General features: G+C 37.4%; 1 protein-coding gene across 4 annotated transcripts in view; it reads right to left on the bottom strand.

The window, feature by feature from the left end:
* Cfap61 (cilia and flagella associated protein 61) overlaps positions 1–17,596 on the bottom strand; it is a 283,555-nt gene extending 265,959 nt beyond the window's left edge. For 2 of the 4 annotated variants that reach the window (XM_047537641.1, XM_047537646.1), the window contains exons 1-2: positions 17,532–17,596; positions 12,689–12,839 (exon numbers count right to left, since the gene is read on the bottom strand). In XM_047537641.1, the coding sequence (XP_047393597.1) occupies positions 12,689–12,831 (143 nt within the window). In that variant the 5' untranslated portion in view covers positions 12,832–12,839; positions 17,532–17,596. Of the gene's footprint in view, positions 1–12,688; positions 12,840–17,404 lie in introns of all 4 variants that reach the window. The other 2 variants (XM_047537643.1, XM_047537644.1) reach the window with 2 other exon arrangements.
* Positions 17,597–17,649: the final 53 nt, after the last annotated feature.

Below are 17,649 nucleotides of genomic sequence, written 5' to 3'. Positions count from 1 at the left end.
GTAACTTTGGCAGCATTATCCTTTTGTGTATATAATTTCCACTTCTTACTACCTCTTAGCCCCATTACATCCTCTACGGGACAGATAAAATCATTCTGGGAGCAAAGAAAGGAAAGAAGGAGGAAAAAGAGAAAGAAGGTATATTTTTAAGAGCTGGATTTTAAATTATTCTTTGTAATCATCCAAATACAAACTAAAAGAGCACTGTTAACATGTAGGAAATACATGTGTAATATATATATGTATATACATGCATGTATACTTCACACAAATTATGTTAAAACTCAAAGATTTTATCCAGCAACGGAAATTAGAGCTCTTTTCATGAATGTCTCATTGATTTAACTGGTTTAGGAAATTTTCCAAGTACAAAGAAAACTTAAGTGAACTTAATAGAAATCTTGGTGAAATGGGAGATGACTTTCTGATTTGTTTAACTAAGTGAATAAAAGAGAACTCAGTGTTTCCTGTGTTCATCACGTGTAGACCCGCAGCCTGGGAAAGTGCTCCATCCCCTCTTGTCACCACTGTGACATCTGCAACAAGGAGGATTCTTTCAGCCCCCTCTTCATACGCTTACCCAATCTGCTTATCTTCACCCTAAACTTCAGCCATAATTTTAACCAAAATATCATTTTAGTTTTATCATTTCTGTATCTGAGCAGGCAGTCAGTAAAATAAAATTGAATGAATAGATGATAAAAGGAATCACTGCTTTTAGAAATGCCTATAAAATAAATTGTTAAGCTTTGAGGTTGGCCTGGTGAGGGAACAGGATTTACCTAAAATGAAAAATGGTGAATGGGGGTATAGCTCAGTGTAGAGCACTTGCCTAGCACATGTGAGGCCCTTGGTTCAACCCCCAATATCACTGAAGAAAGAAAAATGAAATACTACAACACGTGTGCTTTTGGGAGGGTAGCTAAACTGGGTAGAAGTCAGTTAGGACCTATGGACCTGGGCTCCTTGATTCTCCTCCATCCTTTTTCTCTTGTAACATTTCCTCTTCTGGTGGTTTCTCCATGTGGTCTCTCCAGCAAACTAGTCAGGCTAGTTACATGGAGGTATGAGGCTTCCAAGAGAACAACTCAAAAACTGAAAGGCAGGGATGGGAAGAAATGAAGCAAGAGAGACACCCAGGTTTCAAAATTAAAGGAAGTACTCACTCTCGAGCTTGTACAAGTGAGAACCTGAAAGTGAGGCCCCTGAATGGCTTGTTTGTCTCCCCCTAGTGTCAGCCTTGTTGCCAGACCATCTTAATACTTGGGCTGGTAACAGCACAGAACCATCACCAACACATTCTATTGGGTAAGTAACAGACACAGACCAGATTTAAGGGTACAGTCTAAAGCAGCAGGAAGGATACAAAAAGACATGAGGAGTACTAGGAGTAGTGGAAGTTTCCAAAGCAATGAATCTCCATATCTGCTTAGCTGCATTAGATTATATTTAATATATATTTCTTTATTTTCATTCAACTCTTGGTATGTTCTAATTTTCTTTCTATTGCTTTTTGACCCATGTAATAACTGCATTTTTAAAATTCCGAACATTTGGGAGTTTCCAAATTATCCTTTTGTTACTTATTTCTAACTCCATTGTATTGTGGTCAAAGGATGTGTCATCTATGATGCTAAGTAGAGAAATTTGTTGAGCCTGCTTTATAGCTCAAGAGATTGTTAGTTTTTATATGTTTCCATGTAAAAACACCTAACAAGATTTTTTATTCTTTATTATTGGGTAAAATATTCTACATAAGCCTATTAGATCAAGCTCTTTAATTTTGCTGCTGTGAAAATCTTTTCACAAATCTTTTCTATTGCTACTGATTCTTAGTTCCTTGATATCCCATTTATTAAGAACAATATATTAAAATCTCCCATTATGGTGGTAAGTAGGTCTAGTTCATTTTTTGGTTTTATTGATTTTTGTATTATAAATTTTGAGACTGTGTCATTAGGAACATATAAATTTAAAGCTGTCATAACTCCCTCAGGAACTAAATGTTTTATCATCATATGGTAACTTTATCTATGGTGATGTTTTTTGCCCTACAGTATATTTTTGTCTATTATTAAAATAGCAGTTCTAAGATGGGCATGAAGGCGCATGCCTGTAATTCCAGTAGCTCAGAAGGCTGAGGCAGGAGGATTGTAAGTTCAAAGCCAACCTCAGCAACTTAGTGAGGCCTTAAGGGACTTAGCCAGACTCTGTCTCAAAATAAAAAAATTAAAAAACAGGCTAGGGATGTTGCTCAGTGGTTAAGTGCCAATGAGTTCAATCCCTAGTACCCGCCCCCCAAAAAAAGCAGTTCTAGTACTACTTTTATGAGATTATGGGTTTATGAGTGGCATATCTTTGTTCCAGAAATTTTTTACTTTAAATGCTTCTGTGCCTTTATGTCATCGGTATATTTTCTATAAATTGTGAATTTTTTGTTTTGTTTTCAGCCAATCTGCCCACATTAATATTTTAACTGATGAATTCTGTCCAAATACACTTATTATGATTACAGAGTTGACTTTTTTTCTATCTTCTTCTTATGTGATTTTAACATGTCCTATATTTTGTTTCTTTTTTCTTCTTTTTTGCCTTATTCAGGGCATATTTTAAGTTTCTCATTCCATTTCTCCTCTATCAATCAGAAATTATAATCTCTGTGCCTATTCTTTTAATGATCCTAACCACATTAACATATTATGCATTCCTAAAAATCTTTACCTTTTGTTCCAGTTACCAACTGATGTATAACAAACCACCCAAAGTTTAGTGACTTTTATTATCTCTTGTGGTTCTGTGGGTTAACTGAGTTCAACTGAGCTGTTTTTACCTGGGGTCTCTTGTGTGATTGCAATCATATGGTGGCTGTGGCTAAGGACATTATAAATCCTCCATGTCTAAAATGACATGCTCACATGGTCACATGGTGAACAGTTTATGGTGGGAGCTCAGCTGAGGCTGTCCAGTCACCACCTGCTTATAGCCATGTGATTCAAACTTTTATCAGTATGGTAGCTGGGTTCTGGGAGACAGCTTTCTAGTTAACCCGGTGGAAGTTGCAAGAATTGGTGTGACTTAGACTTGATGTAATAGAGTATCACTGTTGCTGCTTTCTATTGGTTACACAGGGCCGGCTCTGAGTAAAAAGTCCAGTGTGATAAGGAATAAAACAAGGTCATAAATGCCAGAGTGCATGGTTTGGAAGGGAGAGGGAGCATCTCTGCATCCTATTTACCATGCCCTCCTCTTGAACACAAATTTAAGAATGCTTTCGTTATAGTTATGTTCCTCAAAATTTATATGCAGTTTTGTCCTGCATTTTAGTTTTATTGTATTATTTGTATCTCACAAACTAGTCAATATTAATATTATTGTTTCACATGTCATATTTCTCATATTTACCCATGTATTTGCCCATATTTTTGCTTATATTCCTTCTCTGTCTTGGCTTTCCAGTTGAGATATTCTTTCTTCTCTCTAAAGCATATTCTGAGGAATTGCCTTTATCAGGGGTCAACTGATAAACTGCCTAGTTTTTGTTTGTCTGAAAAATGCATTTATTTACCCCCAGGTCTTGAAAAATTGTTTTGCAGTATACAATTCTAAATTGATGTTATTTATCTCCAATATTTAAAATGTTCTACTATCTTCTGGAAAATATTGCTGCTAATTAGAAATCAGCTCTTAGTCTGATATGGTTTGAATAGAAAGAGTCCCTGAAAAGCTCATGTGTAAGATAATACAGGAACGTTCAGGGGTAAAATGGTTGGATTGTGAGAACTGTAATCTAAGCAGTGTACTAATGGATTAACTGGGTGGTAACTGGGCAGGTAGGGTGTGGCTGGAGGAGGTAGGTCACTGGGGGTGTGACTTTGGGGTTTATATTTTGTTCCTGGTGAACAGAACTTCTCTGCTCCCTAGTAGCCCATTTTGAGCTACTTTCTTCCACCATACCCTTCCACCATTATGTTCTGCTTCACCTCAGACTCATAGCAATGGAGTCAGCTAACCATGGACTGAACCTTTGAAGCCATAAGCCAAAACAAACTTTTCCTCCTCTAAATTGTGCTTGTCAGGTCTTTTGGTCACAGTGATAAAAAAGCTATCTAAAATATAGTCTAATCTTTATTTCTTCTCAGATCATTTGTCTTTTCTCTTTAGTTATTTTTCAGATTTTTGTTTTAGCCTTGGGGTTCTGCTGTCTTATTCTGAGTGTTCAGTTGTGGATTTCTCTGTGATTAAGATTTGTTGAGTTTTCTGGATATAAGAATTCGTGCTTTTCAACAATTTTGGAAAATTCTCATTCACATACTGACTCTTTAGCTTCCTATTTTCTCTTTCTAATATGCTCAGTGTTTCACTCATACTTTTTTCTTTGTCATTTTGTGTTGGATTATGAACGATTTATTGGTACTGATCCTCCAGCTCATCACTTCTGTGTTTAATTGCATTTACGATGATGCTTATTTCATCCACTGAGCTTTTAATTTCAGTTATAGTTTCATTTCTAGTTGGCCTCTTTGACTTTTGATCAAATCTAATTATTCATTTTTATGGTCTTTTTAGTCCTTGAACACTGTTAAATTTACATTTCATTTAAGACATAGTAAATATAGTTATTGTATATTTTGTCTCTCTTAGTACCTGAAGTCTTTGAGAATCTGATTCTCCCGTATAATTTCTGTTGATTCTCACTAATGGTGCATGTTTCCTTGTGTATTTGTAATTTTTGACTGTGAGTATGTACACCTTGGAACTTTATCTGTGGTTATCATTTGGAGTCTAAGCTAAGCTACATCCCTTCAGATCTGATCTGCATTTATTTCAACCTGGACATACTAGCATCCTTTAACCATTTTTAATTAAATTCCCAACTTGAAGTTTTTAAGGAGGGGCACAAAGACAATTAACATGGATCTCAAATCAACATGTGCTTATGAATTCTCAAGGGAGACTTTATCCCCCTCCATTTCATGCTGAAGCTGAAACTGCCTAGCCTCCTTCCTGTCCATTTGTAAGTAGTAGGTTTATATCTTGTTCATCTTTACAACAAACATCCCAGTTTCAAAAGAATCTCATACTTCCTTCCTTAAGTAGAGGGACTAATTACCTTCTGTTCTTTGCAAAGGCATCATAACAAAAACATGGGAATTTCTAGAATGTGGCAAGAAGTCTCAAGAAGAAAGCTAGTACTGGTTCCTGCTCATTATATGAAGCTTCTGATTCTAATTTGATAATGTTCTCTGCACAGTCCATAACTTTTGTGTTTGTGTATGTGTATCTCAACATTTTAGCTGTTTTCATATGATGGACATCATGAAGGGATTTGGTCAACCTTAATGCCAAAAAATGAAATTACTTCATTGGTATATGTATGTGTGTGTATATGTATATGCAATATATATATATATATATGGCATTTTATATGTATTGTCCTATTGCCCTCTAGTAAAAACATTGCTAATTTATATTATATTCATCAGTGTGCTAATCAGAAACCAAAAATTTTAATGTCCTAGATCGGCTTTATTTTAAATATTTCAATTGTATTTGATATAAAGCTTCATGAAATCCAAAATATTAGGCTATCCTATATTTTCAACAAAAATAATGAAAAACAAAAAGTTTTTATAACATGCACAGAAAGTCTATAAATAAAACATGGAGAAAAATGATCTTTTAAGAAAAACATTTGTTCATATTTCAAAGTTTAGGACTAAATCCAGGCGTGGCCTCTCATGTATAGCTTGGCGTTGGGTAGGCCTCCCATTCTCATCTATAAAGTGGACACCATAGTAGGTACCTCAAAGAAGTGTCAGAAAGATTCAGGAAAATAATGTTGGCAAAGCACAGAGCCCAGAATAAAATGAAACCTCAAAAGCCGGCAGCTAATACTAACTTACTCCAAGTGACTTTACTAGTGAGCAGACCATCAGGATTTGAACTCAAGTGTGCTTGAACCCAAAGACCATGAGAAGCCTTTTCAGTCACACTTTGTTAGCGGACACAGAGACAGGCTGTTCCTGGAGATTTCTTGCTACACATTTTCACTGTGTAGTGAGCTGCCCATTTCCTTAAGTTCCATCAAGACAAAGGAGTGGGCCTTGTCGCTCCGTAACTCGGGTTTCAAGCAGAGGATATCTGTTTCTTGGTGAGGCAGTTTTTGCTGCTTATCAATCCCCTGCTGTTTACCCCATTTGTCTACTGTGATCACCTGCAGTCTGCCAGCATATCGACGCCTTTTTTGAGTGCAGATTGCTCACTGTCAGGCGCCTATCATCCGCCATTTGCCTGCCTCTTGCCTGTCCATCACCTGCCTTTCACCTACCCACCCGAGGTTCACCTCCCGATTGTCCGACAGCTGCCAGCAGACTGACCACAGACCACCAGTAGAGCGCCAGCTTCCTGCTGTTGCCTGGAAGTTCACTGTTACAGTACCTGCAAGTTTGGTTACATGTGGCTGCTGCCATTTTGAGACAACAGCCAGGCCCGTAGGAACCCTGGCCAGACTGACTGAGCCCCATCTCCAGGATCCCTCAGCCCGACCAATCACTTCCTGCCTCCGGGGCCCTCACATCGACTGACTGCTCCCTGTGGCCAGGACCCCCAGACCAACTGACTGCGCCCTATCACTGGGACCCCAGACCGACTAATTGCACCCAGCCTCCAGGATCCCGCAACCACACCAAACACACCCGACTTCCAGGACCCCTACCTGACCAACTGCACCCCGCCTCCAAGACCTCCAGCTGACCACGTCCACACCCCAAGCTGCAGCTCCCCATTTGCCAACATATTTGGAAGCCAGAGTGGCCATCTTGGATAATCCTGGAAGCCGTAGCTCCGATCTTTAGGTGGGGCAAATCCCATCCTGAGACACCTGCTGGAGACTTGAAGCTCATTGTCAGGTACCTCTCATGCATCAGGCTACTGAAGACTGGGAGGTTTGAATACTATATGACTGTTACAGTGTAGATTTTCTTTCTTCTCCTTATTGAACAATTTTAAGTTTTTATTTCTTTACTTTTTTTAGCTCTCTTTTCCTTTTGTTTACCTGTTCCCTCAGAGTCTCTTTCTTCCTTTTTGCATGCTAACATCCAATTTCTTTTGATTACACTCTCACCCTTTCTATTATCTAGAACTTCTGTATATTCTTTTCTTATCCCATTAACAGCTACATCTTACATCCCTCTGCATCCTCTTTGTCCTCCATTAGTCACTGCAGACCTTACTGTAAATCTGTTTGTTATACTAAAGATAATAGTTGAACTCATTCTGTTTATTATGACAATTTTGTTATTGTCCTCATAGGGGTTATTTGGTCTAGGATTGCATAGTGTCTGAATTGGGGACTGCTAATATTTATCTCCCCTTAAAGAAAAGGTTTAGGAAACCTATAGGGCCACTATAAGCCTATAGGGGGAAATCTGCAATACCCCAGATGTGCACTGATAGAGGGGAAGATACATGAACAACATGAAAAAACAAGGGAAGAAAATGATCCAAACAAATCTAGATTCTATATTAATAGAATCCAATGACAGTATGGTAGAAGAAATATCAGAAAAGGACTTCAGATTATACATGATTAAGATGATTTACGAAGCAAAGGATGAGTTAAGAGAGCAAATGCAGGCAATTAATGATAATACCAACAAGCAGTTGAAAGAGCAACTGCAGGAAGCAAAAGATCATTTCAACAAAGAGACAGAGATTCTCAAAAAAAAAAACCAAACAGAAATCCTTGAAATTAAGGAAACAATAAACCAAACAAAAAACTCAATGGAAAGCATCACCAAAAGACTAGACCACTTGGAAGATAGAACCTCACACAATGAAGACAAAATATTTAATCTTGAAAATAAAGTTGCCCAAACAGAGAAGATGGTAAGAAATCATGATCAGAATCTCCAAGAACTATGGGACATCATGAAAAGACTAAATTTAAGAATTATTGGGATTGAGGAAGGCACAGAGATACAAACCAAAGGAATGAACAACCTATTCAATGAAATAATATCAGAAAATTTCCCAAATCTGAAGAATGAAATGGAAAATCAAATACAAGAGGCTTACAGAACACCAAATGCACAAAATCACAAGAGATCCACACCAAGGCACATTATAATGAAAATGCCTAACATTCAAAATAAAGATAGGATTTTGAAGGCTGCGAGAGAAAAGCAGCAGATTACATATAGTGGGAAACCAATATGGATAGCAGCAGACTTCTCAACCCAGACTTTAAAAGCTAGAAGGGCTTGGAACAACATATTTCAAGCTCTGAAAGAACATGGTTGCCAACCAAGAATCCTATACCCAGCAAAACTAATCTTCAGATTTGAAGATGAAATAAAATCCTTCCATGATAAACAAAAGTTAAAAGAATTTACAAGTAGAAAGCCTGCGCTACAGAATGTTCTCTACAAAGTATTCCGTGAGGAGGAAATGAAAAACAACAATATAGGTCAGCAAAGGGAGGAACTACCTTAGAGAAAAACCACTCAAAGAAGAAACCAAGCCAAGTTAAAAACCAAAAATAAGCCCAAATAACTGGGAATACAAATCATATCTCAATAATAACCCTGAACATTAATGGCCTAAATTCATCAATCAAAAGACATAGACTGGCAGAATGGATGAAAAAGAAAGACCCAACAATATGCTGCCTGCAAGAGACTCATCTCATAGAAAAAGACATCCACAGACTAAAGGTGAAAGGATGGGAAAAAACCTACCACGCACATGGACTCAGTAAAAAAGCAGGGGTTTCCATCCTTATATCAGATAAAGTGGACTTCAAGCCAAAGTTAGTCAGAAGGGATAAAGAAGGACATTTCATACTGCTTAAGGGAACCATAAATCAGGAAGACATAATGATAGTAAATATTTATGCCCCAAAAATGGTGCATCCCTGTACGTCAAACAAATCCTTCTCAATTTCAGGAATCACATACACCACAACACAATAATTCTGGGTGACTTTAATGCACTGCTGTCACCACTAGATAGATCTTCCAAACAAAAACCAACCAAAGAAACCATAGAACTCAATAACACAATCAATAACCTAGACTTAATACACATATATAGAATATTCCATCCATCAACGAGCAGATTCACTTTCTTCTCGGCAGCACATGGAACCCTCTCGAAAATAGACCATATGTTATGCCACAAAGCAGCCCTTAGGAAATGCAAAAAAATAGAGATACTGTCTTTTGTTCTATCAGATCATAATGGACTGAGAGTAGAAATCAATGACAAAATAAAAAACAGAAATTACTCCAACACCCAGAGACTAAATAATATGCTATTGAATGAAACATGGATAACAGAAAACGTCAGGGAGAAGATAAAAGAATTCTTAGAGGTCAATGAGAACAACGATACAACATATCAAACTCTCCAGGACACTGTGAAAGCAGTACTACGAGGAAAATTCATTGCATGGAGCGCATTCCAGAAAAGAATGAAAAGTCAACAACTAAATGACCTAACATTACAGCTCAAAGCCCTAGAAAGAAGAACAGAATAACAGCAAAAGTAGTAGAAGACAGGAAATAATTAAAATCAGAGCTGAAATCAATGAAATTGAAACAAAAGAAACAATTCAAAAAATTGACAAAACAAAAAGTTGGTTCTTTGAAAAAGTAAACAAAATAGACAAACCCTTAACCACACTAACAAAGAGAAGAAGAGAGAAAACTCAAATTACTAAAATTCATGATGAAAAATGAAATATCACGACAGACACGAGTGAGATACATAACATAATGAGAAGCTACTTTGAAAATCTGTATTCCAACAAAATAGAAACTACCGAAGACACTGAAATTTCTAGAGACATATGCTCCTCCCAAACTGAACCAGGAGGACACACACAATTTAAACAGATCAATATCAAGCAGTGAAATAGAAGAAACCATTAAAAACCTACCATCCAAGAAAAGTCCAGGACCAGATGGATTCTCAGCCGAGTTCTAGAAGACCTTCAAAGAAGAACTCATTCCAATACTTCTCAAAGTATTCCAGGAAATAGAAAAGGAGGATACCCTACCAAACTCATTCTATGAAGCTAATATCACCCTCATAACCCAAACAGGCAAAGACACATCAAGGAAAGAAATTTTTAGACCAATATCCTTGATGAATATAGATGCAAAGATCCTTAACAAAATATTAGCAAACTGTATCCAAAAGCATTTTAAGAAAATCATGCACCACGATCAAGTGGGGTTCATCCCTGGAATGCGAGGATGGTTTAACATCTGTAAATCTATAAACGTAATCCATCAGGTTAATAGACGTAAGGATAAGAATTATATGGTTATTTCAATTGATGCAGAAAAAGCGTTCAACAAAATACAACACCCCCTTCACGCTCAAAACACCAGAAAAAATAAGGATAGTAGGAACATACCTGAACATTGTAAAGGCTATTTATGCTAAGCCCATGGCCAACATCATTCTTAATGGAGAAAAACTGAAACCATTCCCTTTAAAAATGTGAACAAGACAGGGATGTCCTCTTTCACCACTTCTATTCAACATTGTCCTCGAAACTCTAGCCAGAGCAAATAGCCAGACTAAAGAAATTAAAAGGATATGAATAGGAAAAGAGGAACTTAAGCTGTCACTGTTTGCTGATGACATGATTCTATATTTAGAGGATCCAAAAAACTCCTCCAGAAAACTTCTAGACTTCATCAATGAATTCAGCAAAATTGCAGGCTATAAAATCAACACACATAAATCTAAAGCATTTTTATACGCAAGTGATGAAACATCTGAAAGGGAAATAAGGAAAACAACTCCATTGGCAATAGCCTCAAAAAAAAATAAAATAAAATACTTGGGAATCAATCTAACCAAAAAGGTAAAAGATCTCTACAATGAAAACTACAAAACATTGAAGAAAGAACTTGAGGAAGACCTTAGAAGATGGAAAGATCGCCCATGTTCTTGGACAGGCAGAATTAATATTGTCAAAATGGCCATACTACCAAAAGTGCTATACAGATTCAATGCAATTCCAATTAAAATCCCAATGACATTAAGTTACAGAAATAGAGCAAGCAATCGTGAAATTCATCTGGAAGAATAAGAAACCCAGAATAGCTAAAGCAATCCTTAGCAGGAAGAATGAAACAGGGGGTATCACAATACCAGAACTTCAACTATACTACAAAGCAATAGTAACAAAAACGGCATGGTTTTGGCACCATAATAGACAGGTAGATCAATGGTACAGAATAGAGGACACAGACACAAACCCAAATAAATACAATTTTCTCATACTAGACAAAGGTGCCAAAAATATGCAATGGAGAAAAGATAGCCTCTTCAACAAATGGTGCTGGGAAAATTGGAAATCCATATGCAACAGAATGAAACTAAACCCATATCTCTCATCCTGCACAAAAATCCACTCAAAATGGATCAAGGACCTTGAAATCAGACCAGAGACACTGCATCTTATAGAAGAAAAAGTAGGTCCAGATCTTCAACTTGTTGGCTTAGGATCAGACTTCCTTAACAGGACTCCCATAGCACAAGAAATAAAAGCAAGAATCAATAACTGGGACAGATTCAAACTAAAAAGCTTTCTCTCAGCAAAGGAAACTATCAGCAATGCAAAGAAAGAGCCTACAGAGTGGGAGAAAATCTTTGTCAATCATACTTCAGATAGAGCACTAATCTCCAGAATCTATAAAGAACTCAAAAAACTCTACACCAAGAATACAAATAATCCAATCAACAAATGGGCTAAGGAAATGAACAGACACTTCACAGAAGATCTACAAGCAATCGACAAACATATGAAAAAATGTTCCCCATCTCTAGTAATAAGAGAAATGCAAATCAAAACTACCCTAAGATTCCATCTCACCCCAATTAGAATGGCGATTATCAAGAACACAAGCAACAATAGGTGTTGGAGAGGATGTGGGGAAAAAGGTATACTCATACATTGCTGATGGGGCTGCAAATTAGTGCAGCCATTCTGGAAAGCAGTGTGGAGATTCCTTTGAAAACTTGGAATGGACCACCATTTGACCCAGCTATCCCACTCCTTGGCCTACACCCAAAGGACTTAAAATCAGCATACTATAGAGATACAGCCACAACAATGTTCATAGCTGCTCAATTCACAATAGCCAGATTGTGGAACCAACATAGATGTCCTTCAATTGATGAGTGGATAAAGAAACTGTGGTATATATATATTCAATGGGATATTACTCAGCTATAAAGAATAATTAAATTATGGCACTTGAAGGTAAATGGATGAAATTGGAGAATATCATGCTAAGTGAGATAAGCCAATCTCAAAAAACCAAAGGATTAATGATCTTGCTGATAAGCGGATGATGACACATAATGGGGGGTGGGAGGGGGACAAGAATGGAGGAAGAAGGGACAGTATAGAGGGAAAAGAGGGGTGGGAGGGATGGGGGGGAGAAAAAAAATAACAGAACGAATAAAACACCATTACCCTATGTAAATGTATAATTATGCAAATGGTATGCAGTTACTCCATGTATAAACAGAAAGAACATGTATCCCATTTGTTTACAATAAAAATAAATTTAAAAAAAGACAAAGGAGTGGGATACCTTCCTGGTATAAAATTCCTGAGACAAAACTGATAAACATTCTTGAACTTACTTAGTCATGTACTTACAGAAGATAGATGATATTAAGCTTCCCAAACAGCTTCTGGGTAAATTTTCTAATGAGGTTTTTGATACAATAAATATCCTGTGACTCTGTTCTTCGGCAATGAACCACTTCCACCTTTCCTCGGGGAGAAGTGAGTATAGACATTTTTTATCCTGTCCCCAAGAGAGAGAGAGAGAACAGTCCACTGTTACTCTAAAATGACAAAATAATTTGGGATACAATACTCAAAAAAATCAGGCAATCTGATTTCCCTATGGTCAGAGCAAATATGGTATGGGAGTACTGGAGTGCCACATTTTGTTCTGAGCGTTGTCTGTGGTGACTGTCACCACAAACAAACTAAAATGTTCTGACACTCAAAATGAAGTTTTTGAGGATTGGTCTAACTTGAAATCTCTATAATTGTGTTCTCTGTTTCCAATTGCTTTAAGATATTCTAACAATAAGAAGAAAAACACTGGAAGGACTTATTTAATGATTCAGTATCCTCTTCCATTTAATAAGCCACCATTGCATGTGGTCAAGAGTTATATGGGAAATACTGATACATGTAGCCCAAGTTCCAAATAGAGTTCCCCAAGATGGAGACTTGAAGGAAAGCAATATTAAGAGATATGAAGAGACAACAAAGTTCTGTGGTCAAATGAGTGTAGGAAATGCTGCTTACAATAGTCTCCCTGAAAGCTCATCATACTCATGGTTAAGTCCATGTGTTAAAGGATTGGTTTCCAGCTGCTAGGGTCATTGGGAAGTGGTGAAATCTTCAGGAGGTGAGACTTAGTTTTAGGAAGTGAGCTCAATGGGGGCATGCCCTTGAAGGTAATATTGGAATCCTGTCCCCTTCTGTGTCTCTTTGCTTCCTGGCCACCATGAAGTGAATAAACCTCCTCCAACATATGTTCCCATCATGATGCACTGTACTGCCACAGGCCCAAAGCAATGGGGTCAAGTTATCACAGACTGAAATCTCTGAAACCATGAGTCAAAATAAAACTTTCCTCCTTATATGTTGATTATCTCAGGTATTCTCTCACAGTAATGGAAAGTCAACTAAACACCCATTAAAAGGTTTTGGTAAGTTCCCAAATAAAGTAATCTGCTTTATTTTTATAACCAAGCATTTCCCACATAGTTCTTGATCAGAATCTCTAATTCTAAGAGTCTAAGGTCCAGTTAGACACTTTGAGAGATGCTGCTAACAGGAAAAAAAGGCTATAAAATGGTTTCAATATCTCAATCTGTCTGTCTCTTTTTATCACTCCTCTTGCCTCCATCCCTAACTAGGGAAAACTGATCAATTATATACAAACTTAAAATAGAACAATATGGAACATTTCCTGCTCCCTGGAAGGCAGCCTTGTGGCAACTCCCTGTCAATTCCCCCTCCGAAGATAAACACCATTCTGACTTCACTCAAAAAGATGATCTCTGCCAAATTCTGAATATCATATAAATGGAAATATATATCTGTATATATTACATATATGCTACATGTTATGTATTATATATATGATTTTTCTTATAAAACTACTGTATCATTTGACCTTTTTTTATTGTTAAGACCCATCAAAGAACTTGCGTGCTACAGAGGCTTGAAAGAGTACTGGACTAAGTTCCTTCACCAGATGAGAAAACTGAGACCTAGGAACTAAAGTGACTTGCCTCAGGATATATGTTTGTTCACAAATAGAACCCTGGGCATTTCTTCCCTGCACAGCCCACGCCACTTCCCTCTGCATGCTTTGTGGGTAAATTGTCCCCTTGTCTTCACTGTCCTCTGATGTTCAGATTAAACTGCTGCTTGACCACTCATAACCACAAGCTTTTAGATGTCAAAAGTGCCAGATGTTGGGGGGATGCAGAGGGGAACCTGGGAAGACAGCAGGGTGACAGCGGGAATCGTTGTTCACCACCTTCACTTTTGCAGGCTTATGAAGGGCATTCATCAGCAAGGCAAACCCAGCTCTTGGGGACAGCAACATTTCCCCTGGAGCTCATAAAAATTGAGGAAGAGTCCAAAATGCCAATTTATTCATTTCTTAATAATTCCCTTTTTTACAGTGAGGAAATTAACAGCTGCACAGTCCAGATGTCTTTGTAGCCCAGGCAGTTAACATGTCATATAAACCAAACACAAACCTGATTTCTTTGCCTTTGATAAAATAGGGCACACGAGATTTCTTTTGTGTGCTTTGTGGTCACTGTCATACAGTCTTGATGTCAGGTGACTTCACTAAACTAGGGAACTCATGCCACCCTCAGCTCCAGCCAGGCATGGCTTTACATGAATATGGGCTCCCTGGAAGGCAGATCATCATTTTGCAAAGGAAGACAATCCTGGTATTTATGTAACATCTCCTAAACTTGAAATATTAGGTCATTCTTTTTCATACTCAGCAGATATAAATAAATGTTTCTTTTTGCTGTGGCAAGACCACTCAAGCACTCAAGCACTCTCTTTTTGTAGATCAAATATAGGGAAAGTCCAGCTACCAAAGGTGGCTTACAGAGAAGTAAGTGGCTTGGTACTGTGGTGAAGAGGATAGGCTGTGGAATCAGAGTATCAGGATGATAGTGTCTATCACTTCTTAGCTGTGTAAGTTGCTTAAACTCTATGTGCTTCAGTTTCCTCATCTGTAAATCAGAGATAATACACATACCTCAAAGAGTTTTATGAATTAGTTATTATATACAAAACAGTGAATGCAGTGTGTGATCTGTAGTTAAGTACTCAGTGTATATGTAGTTAAGTACTCGGTACATATTAGTATCATTATCCAGCATGGACATTCTCAGTGGATATCAAGAAATCGCTTCACAGTTGCTGGGGGCCTGAGAGGATCATCATCCACTATGGAGATGTCAAGTCAAGAAAATCAAAGGTGAACTATTTGCTTGGGTGAACATTGTTGTTAAACATAGGACCCTTTGTGATGAATACATTCTTTCCTAGAAAAAGTAACACACTTTTAATCATGTTGCAGTCAAGTTTTGATGACCTGAGAGCATTTCCTTTCAAGATGGCTTTACCTACATCAGTGGCAACATAAACTGATTTTACATTCTGAAGATTGTTCTTAACATTTAATTTCGAAAATGAATTTTTAATTACCTGTGCAATTCACTAGTATCTTATCATTTTGAAAAGCATAAACTTTATACAAGAGGCTCAATTCTGCTTTTTATTGTGGCAAAACATGCACAACACAAATTTACCATATTAACCATTGTTAAATGTATATTTTAGTGGCTTTAGGCACATTTGCATTGTTGAACAACTACTACTACTATTCATGTCCAGAAATATTTAATATGAAATCTTGTATCGAGACCCTTTTCTCAGTGAAACTACCCTCTTTTTTAATGATATATGTATAATTTCAGACAGAATTTTCTGTTTTATGCTGGAATGGGAATGATAGCTTATCTGAGAGAGACAATCACTGGAGGGTAACTCACCTCAAGGCCTTTCTCACTCCAAATCATAGAAGCCCTAGAATAACAGTCTTGTTTCAAAGGAGATGATCATAACCTTACTGGCTACTATAAGAATGATTAAATACTCAACTATATTTTCCATAGCCCCTGTGATTGTGAAATTTAGTGCTTGCTATGAAGACAGAGTAGACTGGTAGAGACAATACATTTTCATATTTATAAATGTTATCTTTACCTTAATCGGTTAGAAATAAACTTTAATAAAGTCTAGACTCCTATCAGAGCTATCCATAAATATTATCATTTACTGGTTTGAATTTTAACTTAAAAACAAAAAAGAAACGAGACTTGTTTATGAAACATATTATCATTAGCTAATTCTACAAGAACATAAAATGCTGTATATAATATACTTAGATGAATTTTAAAAAGAGAAAAACAAGAAGAAAAGGAAAGTTCTCCACCTACATGTCAATGACAACAGCTATTTATTTTCATTAGGTTATTTCTCCTTATGTTAGTGATATAAAATTTTTTCATCCAATTCAATTTTACTATAGCCATGGACACACTTACATACATTTGTCCAAACCCAAAGAATGTACAACATCAATAGTGAACACTAAAATAAACTATGGACTTGAAATAATAATGTGTCATTGTGGATTCTTTGATAATACCATTCTAGAAGGATATTAGTAGAGAGGTTTTGTGTAAGAGGAGTGGGTGGGTAGAGGAGGTACGTGGGCAATCTCTGTACCTTTCACTCAATTTTTCTGTGAACTTCTCTTACAAAAAAAATTATTTAAAATATTTTTCTTAATAATTGCTTGACTACTCTGATTTTGAAAGTAGGTCAAGTGTTATACCAGCTAACATTTACTAAACATTTTACACAGATTACCTCTTTAATCCTAGAAAAATAAGTTCAACTATCTTCGTTTTATAGTTGAGAACATTGAGGCTAAAACATTTTAAATCATCAATTTAAACATCAGTTTCTAACGACAAGGCTAGGTGGTTTGTTAGTTACTCTGATGATTTATTTTCACTTTTTTCCCTACTGTCTGACTTCAACATGCCTCCTGTTTTTGTAAATTCCAAGTCTTCGATATTTCCACACAAACTTTGGGAAATCAGAAACAAGGTGTTGGGGGGAGGTGACCTCGGAGACTACAAAGCCCAGAATGCACCGCGGCGCTGGTGAGTCAAGCAATGTGGTAGATATCCTTGAGCACGCTGGGAATGGTAGTTTCCTCTCCTGCCCCTCTGCCCTCACCTTCGAGCACCCAGATCCGAGCTTGGTTCCTGCTGTCTTTGCAGGGTGCCACGGACGAACAAAGCCACCCAGTCCCGGAGACGGACTAAGACCCTGCGTCCTTGAGGGGCAGGCCAGCGTTACCCACCTTACCCGCAACTCCGAGACGCCGCACTCCACCCACAGCTCCAAAGAGGACGCGCAGCCTGGTTACCACGGAAACGGCGCTGCCTTCGTCACGGCGCGTGAGGAAGGCCAAAGGTCAT

The sequence above is a fragment of the Sciurus carolinensis genome, chromosome 2, assembly GCF_902686445.1.
Source record: "Sciurus carolinensis chromosome 2, mSciCar1.2, whole genome shotgun sequence".
Lineage (NCBI taxonomy): Eukaryota > Metazoa > Chordata > Mammalia > Rodentia > Sciuridae > Sciurus > Sciurus carolinensis.
This window is presented reverse-complemented; position numbering and strand designations above follow the sequence as displayed.